Source organism: Hemiscyllium ocellatum, chromosome 9, assembly GCF_020745735.1.
Source record: "Hemiscyllium ocellatum isolate sHemOce1 chromosome 9, sHemOce1.pat.X.cur, whole genome shotgun sequence".
NCBI lineage: Eukaryota > Metazoa > Chordata > Chondrichthyes > Orectolobiformes > Hemiscylliidae > Hemiscyllium > Hemiscyllium ocellatum.
The window spans coordinates 31,093,915-31,114,391 of record NC_083409.1 but is presented as its reverse complement, the minus strand read 5'-3'; the positions used below and the strand labels follow the sequence as shown (position 1 = coordinate 31,114,391).

Sequence of the window (20,477 nt, the reverse complement as noted above, 5' to 3'; positions counted from 1 at the left end):
AAAGCTGGCGCCTCCAGATTATAAAGCACTTCCCTCTTGAATACTTTGAGCAGTTTAACTATCTTATCACGTCATGTGATTGCTTTTCTTTCTCATGATATTCAGTCTCTATGGTGTAACTTGAACCTTAGAGAAATAAATTTTGTACCGTGACCATGGAACGCTAACACACAAGTCCAGCCCTAAAGGAATGCTTCACTGTAGGGAGATGCCTACAATCCATACTAATTTATTGTCAGAGACAGCCTGACAACTCAAAAGCAAGTATTTTATTTCCAAATGGAGGAATGTATAAGACTGCAAAGGACTATTATGGTCCATCCAGCCAGTGTCTAGGAAATAAATCTCAGACTATCAATCTTCTTGTCCAGTAAAATTTCCTCGAGTTCTTTATATGATTCTGATTCAGTTAGCTCTCAGTGGCTCAATTTGGTAGCTTCTACATGTAAAAAGGTAAAGTTGCTATAGTCTCATTAGACATAGAAAGATGGCTGGTGCTGGTTTAATCTGAGAAGGAAACATAGAAGTCAGGAGCAGGAGGAGGCCCTTCGGCCCTTCAAGTCTGGTCTATCATTCATCACAATCATGGCTGATTGTCCAACTCAACAGTCTAATCCTGCTTTCTCCCCATAACCTTTGGTCCCATTCTCTCCAAGTGCTGTATCTAGCCACCTCTTGAATACATTCAATGTTTTGGCGTCAACTACTTCCCATGGTAATGAATTCCACAGGCTCACCACACTGTGGGTGAAGAAATGTCTCCTCACCTCCTTCCTAAATGGTCCAGCCCGAATCCTCAGACTGTGACCCCTGGTTCTAGACACACCCATCATTGGGAACATTCTCCCTGCATCTACACTGTCTAGTCCTGTTAGAATGTTATATGTCTCTGTGAGGTTCCCTCTCACTCGTCTGAACTCCAGTGAAAACAATCCTAACCTAGTCAATCTCTCCTCGTAAGTTAGTCCTGCCATCCCTGGTATCAGCCTGGTAAAAAGAAATTCTTCACTGTGCCTCAGCTGATGGGGGAATTGAACCCATGCTATTGGCAGCCCCTACTGTTTCCACTTTCTTTACAATAACCTCTAATTTAAAGGTGATCCATTTAAAGTCAGGACGTTAACGGCCTACAATCTCTTGGTGCATCTCTGTTTGCGTTTTCAAATTGTTTCCTGGAGAACCCAATAGGCATGTTGCCTGCTCCCAAAATGAGATCTCTCCCCCTCCCTGACCTCCAAGTTGCAGTTTTTTCCTCCTCTGCAGGCCCTTTCCTCTTGCTGAGCCACCCTCTCCCTACTACGTTTTTTAAATCCGTTCATGGGCATCACTGGCAAAGCCAACATAATGTTATCTGGGGGGGCAGTTAGAAGAGTCAACTCCGTGTCTAGTGGGTGTGGTCATATGCATGCCAGACCAGGTAAATAAGGACAACAGAGGGGGAAAATGTGAAATTAATGGCTCCTGAATACATGCAGTATTTGGAACAAAGTAAAACAATTAATGGCACAAATATAGGTTAATGGGTGTGATCTTATAGCCATTACAGAGCAACGATTGCAAGGAGATCAAAGTTGGGAACTGAATATTCAGGAGTAATCAGATTTTTCAGAAGGACATGCAAGAACAAAAGGGTGGTGGGATAGCATTGCTGGAATGTGATAGGTTAAGTACAATAGCAAGAAATGATGTTAAATCAGATGACATAGAATCCATATAGGCGGAGGTAAAAAAAGGGAAGATGACAGAGATGGGTGTTATTCTCTCCCCCAATCACCATACCCCCAACCTCACCCCAGCCTTCAGCCACAGCCATACACATACAGAATTAATCAGGATATAATGGGGGCATGTAACAAAAGCATTATAATCATAGTTAACTTCAATCTTCATGTAGATTGGAACCGTCAGATTGGTAGAGGTAGCTACAAGAAAGCATTCATTGTATATTCAGACACCTCCCTAAATCGGTGTGCTGTGGATCCTACCAGGCATCAGGCTATTTTGAATCTGGTGAAGTGTAACAAAGCAGAAAAATCATGTCAGAGTGAAAGCTCCCCTAGTAAATAGCAACCATAACGTGGTAGAATTTAGCATTCAGTTTGAAAGGAAGGATCGTGGGTCTGAAACAACTCTTGCTAAGCATGAATAGGGTAATTACAAAGTAATCAGTTTTAGAAGTGGCTGGAGTGGACTGGGGAAGGGATTTAGCAGCAAGGTTGGTTGAGGAAAAATGGAAGGCATCTCAGAAAATAGTTTGTGGCTTCATTAAAGATATATTCCAGAAACAAAGAAGGATTCTAAGAAGAGGATAATACAACAGTGGTTAATCACGAAATATAAGGTTAGCACCAGAATGAAAGAAAATACATAAATAAATATGGAAAGATTAGCAGTAAGGCAGAGGATTGGAAAAGTTTTGAAAACCAACAAAAGACAACCAAACAAAACTGCAAGACAGAGAAGATAAATGAGAGAGTAATCTTGCAAGTAAAATCAAGACAGAAAGTACTTCTTAAAATATATAAGAGAGTGGCCAAAGAGAACATAGGCCCCTTAGAGAACAAGGCTGGGGAAACAATATTAGGAAAACAAGAAATGGCAGAGGAATTGAATAAATACTTTGCACAAGTGCATCTACATGGTAGAAGAGACTAACAACATTCTAAATGTTCAAAAGGCAAAGGGAGGAGAGGAAATAAATACATTAACTATCACAGGATAAAACATGCTAAGGGAAACTAACGAGGCGAAAGTAGATTTGAAATTACTCTCAGCTAACTCATTTAGAAGAGCAGAAGCTTGCGAACAGATCGCTTGACAATAAACACTAATCAATTCCTTCCACTTGCATGCATACCCATTCTCCCACCTTCTAACCAAGTCCCAGGGTCTAGAGAATGGCTCCTTCCAATTTCATATGTTGCCACTATTTCTTACAGAAATACCCACCATAGAAGTTGACCATTCAGCCCATCTTGTCTGTTCCACTCCTGTGCCCTTTTCAAACCCTGATTCCACATGCTTTCAGGCACTGCATTCCACATGATAACAATGCATGGAGTCAAGAGAAATCTCAGCCTTTGTCCTCTGGTTTCTGACCCTCCTTCCCATGGAAAGCTTTCCCCCAATGAATGTCGTCAAAACCCAATAATAAAATCCCGCTTCTCCTTCTCTGCTCTAATGGGAAATGATACTGTTTTTTTTGCAGATAAAGAAACTTCGCACTTATCACTCAGTACAGTCTGTGAAAGTGGCTTCTGGTGATGGCCTTTGTCAAAAGCTCCCCTGACGTTTCCTCATTTACTATGTCAAGTACACTCTCAAGAAATTCAACTTGATTGGTTCGACCGTAACCTTCCCTTTCGCATATTTCAACAACACCATCACTCAAACTTTAACAGCATAAACATTCCCAACTTCCAGCAGTTAACGTCAATGGGCCCATGGGCGCTACTTCAAAGAGAAGTAGGAAATTTTGGACAACATTTGTCACTCAACCAACACCTCTAGAAATAGATATCCTGGCCATCATGACAATATGGCTGTGGGACCTGGATTTGTGCCAACTAGCTGTCAAGTTCCCTATAACAGCTAGTCACTTCAAGAGCTCTTCAATGCATTAAAGTGCTTTGGTACATCCTGAGATCATGAAAAATGTCAGACAGGTTTTTTTAACCTTACACTTGCTATACTTGAAGTCTTGTACAGTTTCTCTGAGATCTCATATTTTCTCTTTCCTTGATATATTACTTCCATTGAATTATAGTTACTGTTGTAATGTTGGCGAAAGGTGATGCCAATTTGGAGAGGGTGCATAGGAGGTTCACCAGGATGTTGCCTGGTATGGAAGGTGCTAGTTATGAGGTGAGACTGAGTAGATTAGGATTATTTTCATTGCAAAGAAGGCGGGTAAGGGGAACTGTGATTGAGGCCTACAAAATCAAGAGAGCTGTAGACAGGGTGGCTAGCAAGAATTTTTTTTCCCCCAGAGTGGAGGACTCAATTACTAGGGGTCATGAGTTCAAAGTAACAGGGGAAAATTTAGGGGAGATATATGTAAAAATTTCCTCACGTAGAGGGTGGTGGGAGCCTGGAATGCATGCCAGCAGAGGTGGTAGGGGTGGGGACGATAGCGTCATTTAAGATGCATCTAGACAGATAAATGAATGGGCAGGGAGCAGAGGGATACAGATCCTTAGAAAATAGGCAACAGATTTAAATAGAGGATCTGGATCAGCACAGGCTTGGAGGGCCGAAGGGCCTGTTCCTGTGCTTTAATGTTCTTTGTTCTATTTTCCATGGCTAATCCACCGAACCTACACTACCCTGACACTATGGGCAATTTAGCAAAGCCAGTCCACCTAACCTGCATACCTTTGGACTCTGGGAAAAAAACGGAGCACCTGATAGAAACCCATACTTGCAAGCTCCACACAGACACTCATCCATGGCTGGAATCAAAGCTGGGTCTCCAGCGCTGACAGGTAGCAGTGCTAACCATTGAGCCACCGTGCCATCCTAAATGGTATTTTTGAGATAGCATGGTGGCGATGGTGCAGGCTGGTTGGGAATGATCACAAAGCTGCCCCAACATGGAGAAGACCTTGCTGGGCTGCTCAGCAGGAAAGAAATGCATTCGATCTAAGCAGGCAGGTGCATTGGGGAGTCTAGGAGGAGTGGGAGTTCTTTGGGAAAGAGGCAAAACTCTTTCACGGAAATGGGATGGGTCACAATTGCCACCATTCAGGATTCCATAGAATCCCTACAGTGCAAAAAAAAGGCCACTCTGACCTTCCAAAGAATTCCCATCCTGACCCTATTCCTATAATCCTGCATTTCCCATGGCTAATCCACCTAACCTGCACATCGTTGGATTGTAGGAGGAAACCGGAACACCCCGGAGGAAACCTACGCAGACACGAGGAGAATGTGCAAACTCCACACAGACTGTCACCTGAGGCTGGAATTGAACCTGGGTCTCTGGCACCGTGAGGCAGCAGTGCTAACCACTGAGCCACCATGTGCCCCCATCAATGGGAACTGGAGTCTGATAACAACCCAGGCTGTCCAGACACAGTTGGCATGGAGGGAACCTGCGGATGGTAAAATATCCCACAAAATGCAACCGAGTTGGGAACTTATTGCCATTGAGATGAGCTGCCCAAATGGAGGGGGCAGCTGATACAATGGCCAGACTGCCCCTCCTCCCAAAACAGCAGGAACGCAACAGGGAGCCATCCCAATGCAGCGCCCTCATCACTCTCTGCCTCTCTCACCTCCACCTCCATGTTTGCTGTCACAGGGCTGGCAAAAATTGAGCCCCTAAATTTAACAGGCACCTTGGTAACTGGAGATTTCAAATTTATCTAATCAAATAAATCAAGAATACAACGCTGGATTAGTAATAACGAGTGGGGAAAAACTGAATTAAAACGCACCCAGTTTACTAACATCCTTTAAAGAAATCATCTACCCTTGGCTGGTTTGACTTACATGTTCTGGCCATGACCCGGTTCAACTTAATTTCATCAAAACCTTATTGAAGGCAAACTAAAGAAGAAATATTGATCATCTGGCAGTTTAGTGCTGTGAAGAAGGCATATGGCGTACTGGCTTTTATTGGTAGAGGAATTGAGTTCCGGAGTCCTGAGGTCATGTTGCAGTTGTATAAGACTCTGGTGCGGCCGCATCTGGAGTATTGTGTGCAGTTTTGGTCGCCATACTATAGGAAGGATGTGGAGGCACTGGAATGGGTGCAGAGGAGGTTTACCAGGATGTTGCCTGGTATGGTTGGAAGATCATATGAGGAAAGGCTGAGGCACTTGGGGCTGTTTTCATTGGAGAAAAGAAGGTGTAGGGATGACTTGATAGAGGTGTACAAGATGATTAGGGGTTTAGATAGGGTTGACAATGAGAACCTTTTTCCACGTATGGAGTCAGCTATTACGAGGGGGCATAGCTTTAAATTAAGGGGTGGTGGGTATAGGACAGATCTCAGGGGTAGATTCTTTACTCAGCGAGTCGTGAGTTCATGGAATGCCCTGCCAGTAACAGTGGTGGACTCTCCCTCTTTATGGGCATTTAAACGGGCATTGGATAGGCATATGGAGGAAAGTGGGCTAGTGTAAGTTAGGTGGGCTTGGATTGGCACAATATCGAGGGCCGAAGGGCCTGTACTGCGCTGTATTTTTCTATGTTCTATGTAACTCTCCCAGACCGCTACGCCAAAGTTCTGGCAGAGCTCCCCACATGTGATGGAGGTTGAATTGTAAGAAACTTGCAAGACTCGCAGGGTCATACAAGAAATTGGAGCCCTGAGTAAACACTTATTTCCTGCAAAAATTCACTTCTGTAGCATTGTTCTTCTCTCTTCACAACAGCATAAACAATGCTAAAAAAAACAGTTCAGGAGGCATCTAGGTCATTTGGGTGAGCCTTCCCTGTTAACTTTCCAATTTAGTAGAATGGAGCTAGATATTGTGTAAGTGTTTAGAAGGAGAGGGACATGTTTTTCATGGGACATAAACTGACATCAAGCTGAGAGGTTGGCAAAGTGGTAGAGGGCAGCCGGGTTATTTTAGTATCTGTCCTGCGCATGTGATACCGAATTGAAATTGGTGATCGGCTTAATGTAAAACTACCAGACGCTAGAAACTGGCTTTTGGGGAGCAGCAATCATCCTGTGGGAAAAGTGCCCTCCCGATGGAGGGTGTCTTCTCCTGATGGAATACAGACCAGAGGAGGAGGAAGACGACAGAGGGAAGAATTCTCTCACACTCTGGTCAGGGAGTGTGCTGCCTTCACAATTTTAACAGGATCTACACGCTCTGCTTCCACAGCATGTTTCCCCTTTGCTGTCAGAGAAATGGCCTCAATTCTCACAGTTGTATCCACGTTTTGGCCAAGTAACTAAAGCAGCAGAGGTAAATTGATGCTTTGGAGCAAACTTAATAAATTATCTGAGCGTTCCTTACAAATAGTTGATTGCATAGATCAAGTAACCATGATTCCAAATCTAAAAATGTGACAATCAACAGGGTCTTTATCGTGGCTGGCGTTCAGTTGAAGCTAGGTGGTCCACCCCATTTTCTTCTTATTCATGGCTTTTAGCATCTTCTGATGAGATGTTAAACTGAGGCATGACATGCCTGCTCACATGGACATGAAGAAATCTCATGCCGTTATTTCAAAGACAAACAGGGGAACTGTCTCTGGGGTCTGAGTTAACAGTAGGTCCCTTGATATCACAAAATAAAACAGATTCGCTGTCATTATCATGTTGCTGTGCACACATTTGCACCCATATTTTCCACAGTACAACAAGTGATCACACCTCAGAAATAGGGAATAGGTGATAAAACACTCTGGGACATCTGGTTGGTTCAACGGGAAGTGTCAGAGGGCATGCCACGGGCAGCATCAGGTATGACTGAAACTGAGGTGCCATCTTGGTGAAGCTACAACAGAGGATATGCAAAACATGGTGCCAGGCTAAGGGAATCTCACAATCAAAGTTCTGGTATCCCATCACACCTGGGAACAAATAGTGACGAAAAGGGGTGATGGACTCCAGGACAATTCCTAGTGCCAATGAAGTTGCAGCCCAACAAGTGAGTGCAGAAGATAAGACTCAGATGTTTCCTGCTGTCCTCAGCCCAAAGCTCACCACCCCCCCACCTCAGCCTCCTCCTGTTATCCCCGTCATTACAAATATCAATCTGCAGTCACTCTACATGATGTTAAGCAATGCTGCGCACACAGGAAATGGCACAAAATCAGGGCCCCTGACAATAGCCTGACTGCAGAAACGAAGATGCACTCCAGAAGTGGCCGTTCGTCAAGCCACGCTGTTCCAGTACACTGGCACCTGCCAAATATTAAGACAACATTGCCTTATAATGTGTATGTCCATAACAAGCAGGACAAGTGCAGTGGAGCAAATAGGCCCTGCTCCCCCAGCCCCCTACACCCTCGCCAGTTTACGACTTAATTATCAAAATGACGGATGGTGCCGTCAACAGTGCTGTCAAAATCAATGCTAACTCACCAACAACCTGCTGACCGGTGCTCAAAAATAAAACAAAGGTCTGCAGATGCTGGAGATCTGAAGCTAACTTAAACAGAAATTGCTGGAGAAACTCAGCACGTCTGGCAGCATCTGTAGAGAGAAAAAACAGATAACGTTTCAAGTGTAAAATTTCTTTCATCAAAACTGTTCTGACAAAGGGTCACTAGACCCGAAAGGTTAAACTCTGTTTTTCCTTGCACAGACACAGCTAGACCTCCAGCACTTCCTGTTTTTATATCACAAATGCTCAGTTTGAGCTCTCTCACTGTTACCCAGCTCCACAGTTCATTACATTCTTAATTCAATCATGAGGTAACTGTGACTGCTCTTGACATCAAGGTAACAATTAACAGAGTGTGGCATGATGGAACTTGGTTGAAGTCTGGAAAATTCCCTGCTGGCTACAGCCCTACTCAGCACGTGTTGTAAGTTATTTGAAGTCAGTCATCTTAGCTCCAGCATCTCTGCTGGAGTTCCTTAGGGGAGTGTCCTTGACCCAATAATCATCAACTGCTTCATCATCAATGACCATAAGTTTCAAAGTGTTTATATAGTGTTCAGTTTGATGTATTGAATCAGTTTTTGCTGGCATGCAGCTAAATGGCAAGTAATGTTCACGCTGCACAAGTGGTGAGTACAGAACCTTTCCAACAACAGATTTAAACATTCAAAGTTTGTGAGAAGATTTGTAGCTCGGGTGCTCATTGTTGTTGTTCTGTTCGCCGAGCTGGGAATTTGTGTAGCAGACGTTTCATCCCCTGTCTAGGTGACATCCTCAGTGCTTGGGAGCCTCCTGTGAAGCGCTTCTGTGATGTTTCCTCCGGCATTTACAGTGGTTTGTCTCTGCCGCTTCCGGTTGTCAGTTTCAGCTGTCCGTTGCAGTTGTCAGTATATTGGGTCCAGGTCGACGTGCTTATTTATTGAATCTGTGGATGAGTGCTATGCCTCTAGGAATTCCCTGGCTGTTCTCTGTTTGGCTTGTCCTATAATAGTAGTGTTGTTCCAGTCGAACTCATGTTGCTTGTCATCTGTGTGTGTGGCTACTAAGGATAGCTGGTCATGTCATTTCGTGGCTAGTTGGTTTTCATGGATGCGGATCGTTAGCTGTCTTCCTGTTTGTCCTATGTAGTGTTTTGTCTAGTCCTTGCATGGGATTTTGTACACTACATTGGTTTTGTGTAGTATACAATGTAGTGTACAAAATCCCATGCAAGGTCTGCACAAAACACTACATAGGACAAACAGGAAGACAGCTAACGATCCGCATCCATGAAAACCAACTAGCCACGAAATGACATGACCAGCTATCCTTAGTAGCCACACACGCAGATGACAAGCAACATGAGTTCGACTGGAACAACACTACTGTTATAGGACAAGCCAAACAGAGAACAGCCAGGGAATTCCTAGAGGCATGGCACTCATCCACAGATTCAATCAATAAACACGTCGACCTGGACCCAATATACCAGCCACTGCAGGGGACAGCTGGAACTGACAACCGGAAGCGGCAGAGACAAACCACTATAAATGCCGGAGGAAATATCACAGAAGCGCTTCACAGGAGGCTCCCAAGCACTGAGGATGTCACCTAGACAGGGGATGAAACGTTTGCAACACAAATTCCCAGTTCGGCGAACAGAACCACAACAGATTTAAACATTTCCTTCAATAGCAATATCAGAAGTGATCCAAGTGGGATCAACCACACAAATTGTGTTCCTCCAAGAGGTGGACAAAGGCTCAGAATGCTGCTATGTGTAATACATTGCATGGTTTCCAAAAGCATAGCCACTGTCTAAAGTCAGGAGTGTAATGGAATAAGCTCTCCTTTCTTGGATGAGTAATCCCAACAAAACACAAGAGGGTTGACATTCAAGACACCACAAGGGATGAACTCAGATTTCTCCAGTTTCCTCATTTCCCCTCCCCCCAATTTGTCTCAGTCGATTCCCTTGAACTCAGCACCGCCCTCCTAACCTTCAATCTTCTTCCTGACCTCTCCGCCCCCACCCCCACTCCGGCCTATCACCCTCACCTTGACCTCCTTCCACCTATCACATCTCCATCGCCCCTCCCCCAAGTCCCTCCTCCCTACCTTTTATCTTAGCCTGCCTGGCACACTCTCATCATTCCTGATGAAGGGCTTATGCCCGAAACGTCGAATTTCCTGTTCCTTGGATGCTGCCTGACCTGCTGCGCTTTAACCAGCAACACATTTTCAGCTCTGATCTCCAGCATTTGCAGACCTCACTTTTTCCTCACAGTGACAATATTGACAGACGCCCCATCCACCAACTTAAATACTGATTTTTTCCATCACTGGCATGTAAAGACTACAGTGTTGAACATCTACAAGATGCAGTGCAACAACTTGCTAAAGCTTCTTGGACAATACCCTGCAAACCTGAAAATCCTATTATTTATAAGTTAAAGGGCCACGGATTATTGGCAAAACCACCAGCTCTCAGTTCCCTTACAATCTCCACACCATCTTCATTTGGGAACATGCTATTCCCACACTATTGCAGCGTCAAAATCTTAGAGCTCACTCCCCAGCAGCATTCTGGGTGTACCTGCATATGGTGCATAAACTGCACTGTGACTCCGTACTAATTTCTCAGGGGACATTGCAGACAGGCTCTCGGTCCCAGCACTATGGAGTCATGATCCCTTTAACTTATGCAAGTATTTGGCCAAAATAGGCCAAATGTGTCTTGCAGAAAGTCCGCAGGTTCCCTTTAGGATGAGCACATGGGTTCACCAATCTAAAAGGGACTGCAGCAGATCGGCAGTGAGCAAACAAATTTGAGAGAGAACATTGCTGTCTATGACACTCATAAGCTGGGACAAATAAAAATTTCAATACAGTGGAACACATGATTATTGTTTGTTGATCAATTCTGTTGTGAACCTCTATGCTCTCTACTAGTTGCAATGTCTCACGTAACACATTTCATGAATTCGTAAATCTAACTCGCTCCAATGATTTTCTAGAAGTATTTATAATGTGATCCATCTGTTGAGTTCAAGTGTTTACTTTTCATCGTGGTGAAATTTGAACATGTGGAAAACCCAAATACACCTAGAAAGGTAGTCTTATATCATTGGCATCAGTTCATAAGTAACATAAAAGGAAATCAAGGTTAAACAAGGAACTACTTACTTGGAATAAAGCCTGTATTTACATCGTCTTGAACAATCATTTCTTTGTTTCTTCTTCCATCGAGACCTCCTTCTACCATTTTCTTTCCCATCACTGCCCAGTTTCCCTCCCGCACTGTCACCACCTGCTGCTGGAGGTCCAATATAACAGCTTGAGCTCTCATCCTCAACACCCTCCCTCACCATCCCCACCCACTGATGGAAGCTCCATTCTCTCCATATCCATAGAGATTAGCAATACAAAATGAGGCCATTCAGCCCTTTACCGAGTAATACTGCACAAAACAGACCCTATAGTCCGACCAGTCCATACTAAACACAATCCCAAACTAAACTAGTCCCACCCACCTGCTTCTGGCTCATATCCCTCCAAACCTTTTATATTCATGTACTTACTCAAATGTCTTTTAAACATTGTCATTGTACCCACTACTTCCTCAGGACATTCATTTCACATGTGAACTACCCTCTGTGTTTGCCCCCTCATGTCTTTTCTAAATCTGCCTCCTCTCACTTTAAAAATGTGCCCCCTAGTCTTGAAATCCTCCATCAAAGGGAAAAGACACCTGCCATTAATCCAATCTATACCCCTCATGATTTTATAAACTTCCATAAGGTTACCTCTCAATCTCCTATGCTCCAGTGAGAAAAGGTCTCAGCTTATCCTGCCTTTCTTTATAACTCAAACCTTCCACTCCCAGCAACATCCCAGCAAATCTCCTTGAACCCCCTGTAGCTTTATTAATGTCCTTCCTATAGTGGGGTGACCAGAACTGGATACAGTACTCCAGAAGAGGCCTTATCAACGTCCTGCATAACCTCAATATGACATCCCAACTCCGATACTCAAATTACCAGAAGGCAATTAACACAGGCAAATTAGACCAACGGAATCAAAAGCAATCCCATTCTCCCAAAGCTCTGACCCTTTGTCTACCTCAAACATCAGAAAGGAAAAATGGCCATGGTCGCTACACCTTGTTGTATCAAAATTCAACTTTTCTTTTCTTGCCCATCTCTACTTTACACCAATAGTGAAATCCGAAATCGTCCTTCACTAAATCATGACTTGTTGATATTCTCATCTTCATTTCACCCTCTTCTTAACCTCCCTTTTCATCGAAGATGATGAAAAACTGTCTCCTCCAATTCTGCCTATGGGCTGAGAGAGCAATAGAACACAGGGCTGCATCTGCCCCAAAATATACAGCCAGCATTCAAACTGCTTCTGACAGTATTTCTAACTTCACTTCTGAGTTTCACTCCATTTCTGGACTGAGGTGGAGTCCCATTGCCAATGGCAGACTTCCAGTAGCTCACCAAAGTAATGTTGCTTCACCATTGAGCTGAGGGAGACTATTTTATCAGGGTTTGATTGCCATTAACTTCTCCCATGTACTGTGCAGCTCAACGTGAGGATGGGAACTCTGGCCATTCCTTCACCTTTCCTTTCACACTGGTTGAAAAAACGCTGAGGTAATTATGTTCATCCATTAAAATAAACATTGCAGTGCTTAGGCTGAACTACAATTGTCTTCTGAGTACAAAATGAACTAAAGCCAAGATCAATGCTAACCAAACAATCTCTGCCAAATGAAAATGTCAATATTTATGCTGCAAAACTGCAGAAGCAGTCCTTCGAGTATTGTGGTTTAAAATAGGAAGCAATCCTCCAGTGCAAATCTCACTACTGCAGAAGACATCCAGGATGTGGAGCAGTAATTCCCCCCTACCTTTACCATGCCTGCCACTCCAATGTTGTTCATAATTTGCTATTAAGTCAGCAATAGGAGGAATTATTAACTTCCAGGCTCACTCCCACTGAAAGCAGTGCATCCCCAGTAAACGTCCAAATGGCTGAGGTAATCCAACAGACTGATTCACTTAGAAGAGAAAGAAAACAAACTCATACGTGAAACTCCGACCATATGTTTAACAAACTAGCAATCGCTTTCAGTGCCAGAAAGGTGGATGTGTTTTCAAAGTTGTGATCACCATCTGACAAACTGCATCAAGCCTGATTGAAAACAGTGTAAGCTCAACTGCCTTTGATGGTGAACACAGGCTACTGCAGATCATCCTCCTGGGTCACATGGACCTTTTCATTTCATTCATCCATAGGATGTGGGCATCTTTGGGCCAGCATTTGTTGCCCATCCCTAATTGCACTATCTTGTTAAGGGCATTTCGGAGGACAATTAAGACTCAACTACATTGCTATGGGTCTAGACCAGGTAAGGAAGGCAGATTTCCTTCTATAAAGGACACTAGTGAACCAATAGGTTTTCAATGACAATGTTCCCAGGGGATTAACTTTTTAATTCCAGACATTTTGTTGAATCCAGATTTCACCATCTGTCATGGTGGATTTGAATGGTTAACCCCAGAATGCTAGACTGGGACTCACGATTACTGGTGTAGCGACATTACCACTGAGCCACTGCCTCCTTCCTCCCAGCTCCCCAACTGCAGTTCAAGAATGTTTCACACCATCAACTGGTCAACAGTAGTTAGGGATAAAGGCTGGTTTTCAGATTGCAACAATGAACATTAAGATAACTAACAGGCTAGTCAAGCAACAGCCTGATACATTCATACTCGTGGAGTATATCTTACAATGTCCCGGACACCAACATCACCACTCCTGCACATGTCCTGTCCCATGATACTCCCAGTGCAATCTCAAACCTCAGTCTATCCCCAGTCTATCATTACTACCAAGCCACAGAACCAAGCCTGGTTCAATGCAGAGTGTAAGAAAGCATGTTGGAAGCACCACTGGGCATACTTAAAAATGGGGTGTCAACCCACTGGAGCTACCAAGCAGTACTACCTGCATGCCAACAGCATAATCAGCAAGTGACCGTCAGGACTAGTGGTCCGACAACTGAGGAATCAGTTTTAAGCACTGAAGACCTGCCACATCCAGTTGAGATTGGTTAAGGACAATTAAACAACTCACAGGAGGAGGAGGAGGAGGAGGCAGCTTCACAAATATCCCCACCCTCAATAATAGGAGAGCTGAGTTGCAGGAGTCAAGGCTGAAGTGTTTGCATCCAACTTTAGCCAGTGGATCCATCCTGGCCTTTTCCTGAAGTCCTGAGCACCACAGCCAATTTGATTCACTCCACATGATATCAAGAAAGCACTAGAGACAGCAAAGACTATAAGCCCGACCAACATTCTGGCAATAGTACTGAAGACATCTGCTCCAGAGCTAGCTGCACCCTTAGCCAGGCTGTTCCACTGCAGCTACAACACTGGCATCTATCTGACAAGGTGGAAAATTTCCCAAGTTTTTTCTTGTAGACAAAAAGCAGGATATATCCAACCTGGGTCTTTTAATGTCCTATTTGTCTACTCGTGATCATTAGCAAATTAAATTAAGGAATCAGTGACAGAACCAACATCTGGCACTTGGAAAGTAATAACCTACTCAGGTGATGCTCACTTTCATTTCTGCCAGGGCCACTCATTCTTGACCGCATTACTGCCTTGGTTTAAACATGGACAAAAGAACTGAATTCCAGCGGTGAGGAGAGAGCTCAGCTCTTGGCATCTGGGCCACATTTGACTAAGAGGGACACTAAGAAGCCCTTTAAAAGTTAATGCCAATCAGGGGAAATTTCTTCACTGGTTGGCCTATCCAGCAAAAAAGAAGATGGTTACCACTGTTTGAGATCAATTATCTCAGTTCCGGGACGTCTCTGCAGGAGTCCCTCACGGTAGTGTCCTTGGCCCAACCTGCTTCATCAATGACCTTTCCTCCATCATAAGGTCAAAAGTGGGGATGTTCATTGATGATTGCACAATATCCAGCACCATTTACAGCTCCTCTGATACTGAAGCAGTCCACGTCCAAATATAGCAAGACCTGAAGCTTCTCCAGGGCAATAAATGCTGGTCAGGCTGTGAAGTTGATATTGCAAAGTCTGCATCGGCTGAATCCAATCTATTTCAGTCCAGGGACCACTTCTCATGGTTTTGTCTCTGTGAACTTGCCTCTTTAGCTCCTGGTTCGCTGCTCCTCCTACAGGCTTTTCATTATTACTGCACTAAAGCAAACTTCACTTTGCTCTGCTCTTCCCTCCCCCCACTGTTTCTCAGTCCCAACCCTCAGACTCAGCACCGCCTTCTTGACCTGCAATCTTCTTCCCGACCTCTCCGCCCCCACACGCTCTCCGGCCTATCACCCTCACCTATCACCTATCATATTCCCAACGCCCCTCCCCAAGTTCCTCCTCCTTACCTTGTATCTTAGCCTGCTTGGCACACCCTCCTCATTCCTGAAGAAGGGCCTATGCCCGAAACATCGATTCTCCTGTTCCTTTGATACTGTCTGACCTGCTGCGCTTTTCCAGCAACACATTTTTAAGCTCTTTTGTTATCTCCCAATTGTTTGGGAGAACAAGAGGATTCTGCAGAAGTTAGCCTGGTTTCCCTGTTGAATATGAACTCAGGCTTCAATCTTGTACGTTAAGCAGACTCAACATGTACACTGTGTTATCTTCCAAATACATAAAATATTTATTCCACCACAATTTTCAAGTGATTATTTCCATAAGCTATGTCTCTGAGCAAGAATATGCCCTACTGCGAATGTCATTACTTAGAATCCTTTAATACCCAGTGGCTGTGCGATGCTGGCCAAGAATGTAGGGCACAGACATACAGTAATAAAATGTTTAGCAGTGCAGTTAATGGCCCAGACAGCATGCAGCTCGAGATTTGTTTCAGTGAGTGCCCCCTGCTGTGCTCACAAATAAAAGAGTCACAGTAAATAGCATTACCATAAATTTAACTTTTATGACTTCAGGCAACATCCTACTGGGCAATTCTTCAAACCTGAGCTGAAGTAAAAATAATGATTACACACTGATGGCGATTTCCCTGTTTTCATCACTCAGAGCCAAGAGGAAGAGAGTGACATCATTTTTTAATGAATAAATAATTGAGCCCGACTTCTCAAAATACGAATGGTGTTTAGCCCCTCAGCTGTCACTGCAGCGATGTTGGGAGACCTGACATTGACAGCATCCCATGCAGTGACCAGTTCCTTCAGCTCCTGATTGTGTGTGTGTAAGTGAAGACAGGATCTGGGTCAGCTATAGAGCCCCAGTGTCATAATATTTATTCCCTTATGAACTGCTTTGGGATGTTTTATCATGGCTGCCTGACAACCTGTTCCTTGGATGCTGCCTGACAATTTGTCTCAGTCAAATCCCTCGAACTCAGCACCGCCTTTCTAACCTGCAATCTTCTTCCTGACCTCTCCGCCCCCACCCCACTCCGGCCTATCACCCTCACCTTGACCCCCTTCCACCTCTTGCATCTCCAACGCCCCTCCCCCAAGTCCCTCCTCCCTACCTTTTATCTTAGCCTGCTAGACACACTTTCCTCATTCGTGAAGAAGGGCTTATGCCCAAAACGTCGAATCTCCTGTTCCTTGGATGCTGCCTGACCTGCTGCACTTTTCCAGCAACACATTTTCAGCTCTGATCACCAGCATCTGCAGACCTCACTTTCTCCTCGATGTTTTATCATGTTAAGGTACAAAAGAAATACCAGTTTATGCTGTTGTTACAGGTTGGTTCAGAGAACTATCTGTCAATAAACTCAAATTCATCCTACTCTCTTGACAGTGTCTAGCACCTTTACCCCCAAGTCCATCCATCTATTGCACTCTCAGCTACCTTCCCCCCCAGCCCCACCCCACCCTCACATTTATCTCTCCACTCCAGAGGCTCCCAGCTTCATTCCTGATGAAGGGCTTTTGCCCAAAACGTCAATTCTCCTGCTCCTTAGATGCTGCCTGACCGGCTGTACTTTTCCAGTACCACTCTAATCTTGACTCTTCATCTCCAGCATCTGCAGTCCTCACTTTTGCCTGGTTGTAATTCTCCGCAAATTGTAACTATTTGCATTCCGTGCTGAGTCATTAATTGCCGTCTCTGCACAGAGGCTGCCCCGACTTGCTGAGTTTTCCCAGCACTTTCAGCTTTGATTCCCAGCATCTGCAGAACATTTAGTCGGTGAGAGATTGCAGAGGTCTGAGATGCAAAGGAATCTGAGTATCCTCCCATATGAATTGGCAAAGGTAAGTAAGTAGGTGCAGCAAGAATTCAGAATGTCATCATTTACCAGCGAAGGGAAATGACTACAAAAATAGGAAGGTTAGGCTTCAATTATACAGGGCACTGGTGAGATCACTTCTGAAATACTGAGCACCATGTTGGACATCTTATTTAAAGAAGGACCTCAAAGGCAGTTCAGAGAAGGTTCAGAAAAGAAGGAAGTGACTTGTTGAAACATAAAACATCATGCGTGGTCTTGACAAGGTAAATGTGGAGAGAAGGGTCTCTCTTAGAATCTGGAACTAGGGCTCACTGTTTAAAAGCTGAAAATGTGTTGCTGGAAAAGTGCAGCAGGTCAGGCAGCATCCAAGGAACAGGAGATTCGACGTTTCGGACATAAGCCCTTCTTCCTGACCTCTCCGCCCCCACCCCACTCCGGCCTATCACCCTCACCTTGACCTCCTTCCACCTATCGCATCTCCATCGCCCCTCCCCCAAGTCCCTCCTCCCTACCTTTTATCTTAGCCTGCTAGACACACTTTCCTCATTCCTGAAGAAGGGCTCATGCCCGAAACGTTGATTGTCCTGTTCCTTGGATGCTGCCTGACCTGCTGCGCTTTTCCAGCAACACATTTTCAGCTCTGATCTCCAGCATCTGCAGACCTCACTTTCTCCTCACTGTTTAAAACTCAGGGGTCACCCATTTAAATCGCTGATTAGACAATTTATTTTTCTCTCTCTCAGAGAGTTATGTATCTTTGGAACTGCCTTCACCATTATTTCATGAAGACAGAGTGCTTCAATATTTTTAAGGCAGAGATAGATACAGACACAAAAAAAATGAAAGAACTACAGATGCTGGAAATCAGAAGTGAAAATAGACATTGCTGGAAAAGCTCAGCAGGTCTGGCGGCATCAGTGGAGAGAAATCAGCACTAATTTTTCACGTCCAGTGACCCTTCCTCAGAATTGATGGTAGCTAGAAACAAAATCGGTTCTTATGCAGAAGATAGGATGGGGCGAGGGGGTTTGGAGTAAATGATAGGTAGGGATAGGACTCAAAGAGAGAGAAGAACCATTGGATAATCAAAGGAGTGGTTAACGATCAGGCTATTAATGGGGACAATTAGTGGCTAACAATGGGTGCTGTGTTATAGCAGACCATATGATAACAAGTAAAAACCAAAAGAACTGCCGATGCTGTAAATCAGAAACAAAAACAGAAATTGCTGGAAAAACTCACTAAGTCTGGCAACAGCTGTGAAGAGAAATCAAACTTAACGTTTCAGGTCTGGTGACCCTTCCTCAGAACTGAAAGTTTCTATATTTATTGCAAGGACTTTCGTTTTTGTTGCATATGACTAACAAGACCCTGGCGTGTGGGGGTTGGGAAAGGACATGGGAGAAGGTGCCTCAAGCCCTAACATTGTTGAATTCGATATTGAGTCCAGAAGACTACAGAATCCCCCAAGTGGAAAATGAGATGGTATTCTTCCAGCTTGTGCTGAGTTTTGCTGGAACACTGCAGCAAGTCTGAGACAGAGATGTTGGCCAGGGGATGTGTTGAAGTGGCAGGCAACTGGAAGCTCAGGGCCTTTTAGATAGATTCTTGTTAAACAAGGGGCAGCATGGTGGCTCAGTGGTTAGCCCTGCTGCCTCACAGCACCAGGGACGCAGGTTTGATTCCAGCCTCGGGTGACTGTGTGAAGTTTGCAAATTCTCCTCGTGTTTGTGTAGGTTTCCTCCAGGTGCTCCGGTTTCCTCCCACAATCTAAAGATGTGCAGGTCAGGCCATGATAAATTGCCCGTGATGTTCGATGCATTAGAGAGGGAAATGGGTCTGAGTGGGTTACTCTTCGGAGGGTCGGTGTGGACGTGTTGGGATGAAGAGCCTGTTTCCACACTGTAGGAAATCTAGTCTAATCAAAAAAGTGCTGAAAATGTGTTGCTGGAAAAGCGCAGCAGGTCAGGCAGCATCCAAGGAACAGGAGATTCGACGTTTCGGGCATAAGCCCTTCTTCAGGAATGTTTATGCTTATGCCCGAAACGTCGAATCTCCTGTTCCTTGGATGCTGCCTGACCTGCTGCGCTTTTCCAGCAACACATTTTCAGCTCTGATATCCAGCATCTGCAGTCCTCACTTTCTTCCCTAATCAAAAAGGTGATCAGGAGTAGCCAGGAATATGGATTTAATATTACAATCAGATCAACCATGATGTTACTGAATAGCTGGCTCAAGGGGCCGAATGGCCTACAATTGGTCCTGATTTCTTTGTTTATGTGTGGAAGTCTGAAGCTCAGCTCAGGATCAAATGGGATTTGATGCTTATAAACAGTGCAGCTCAGCATTAGGCAGTTACCTAGGAGTCAGAGGGTTGGAAACAGAGCTCAGACCACAAATGGTGGCCTTGTAACATTAGATTGCTTCTTAATCTACCTCTTCAGGATCAAATAGTCAGATAGACAGCCTGACAAGTCAGAGACCCAGTGAGATGGTCTACTGCTATAACTGTCTGACATAACATGGAACCCGATTGTTTTCAGATAATGGAGTAGAGTTATGTCACCGTGTCAATACTCTGCGCGTGCAAATCCCATCATGTTAGTTTAAGATTTTAACTTCAGATTAAAATATATGGTATTCAGAAAAGGATCACAAAGCAGTCAGATTGTTGTAAAAGCCCAACTAGTTCACTAATATATCTGTGGGTGAAAGGGGATCAAACAAAGGCATGTACCATACAAGTCAGCTCTAGATGGTTAATCCACCACATTAACATTCAGTTCATTTGGCCCAGTGATTCCTGAATCACCAAAATTTCACAACTTTCATCTCTGCAATCTCACCTTTCTGGAAGAAAGTGTCGATGAGCAGCAGTCTCCTCCGTCGTAGTGACAGTACGCCCTGTTATTGATTGTGTCACACCAACCATCAGCATGGAAAGGCTGCAGCAACAAGAACACATAACATACAGTTCAGTCTTTGAAGAGTGAGCTCCAATCTTCACTCAGCAATCACTTCTCTGGAGTTAACTCTTCACTTCCGAGAGAACCTGGATTAAAAGCAATTATCATGGAAACATGGAAAACAGATGTAGGAGTAGGCCATTCAGCCCTGTAAGCCTGCATCACCATTCAATATGATCATGCAATCTTACTCTCTCACTCCC

The 20,477-nt window shown here is 44.3% G+C and overlaps 1 protein-coding gene across 1 annotated transcript in view; it reads right to left on the bottom strand.

Moving 5' to 3' along the window:
• Nucleotides 1-20,477, bottom strand: part of LOC132818488 (pappalysin-2-like) — a 487,615-nt gene that overhangs the window by 13,582 nt on the left and 453,556 nt on the right. The window contains exon 21 of the mRNA XM_060829547.1: nt 20,155-20,253. Within this exon, the coding sequence (XP_060685530.1) occupies nt 20,155-20,253 (99 nt within the window). The remainder of the gene's footprint in view (nt 1-20,154; nt 20,254-20,477) is intronic.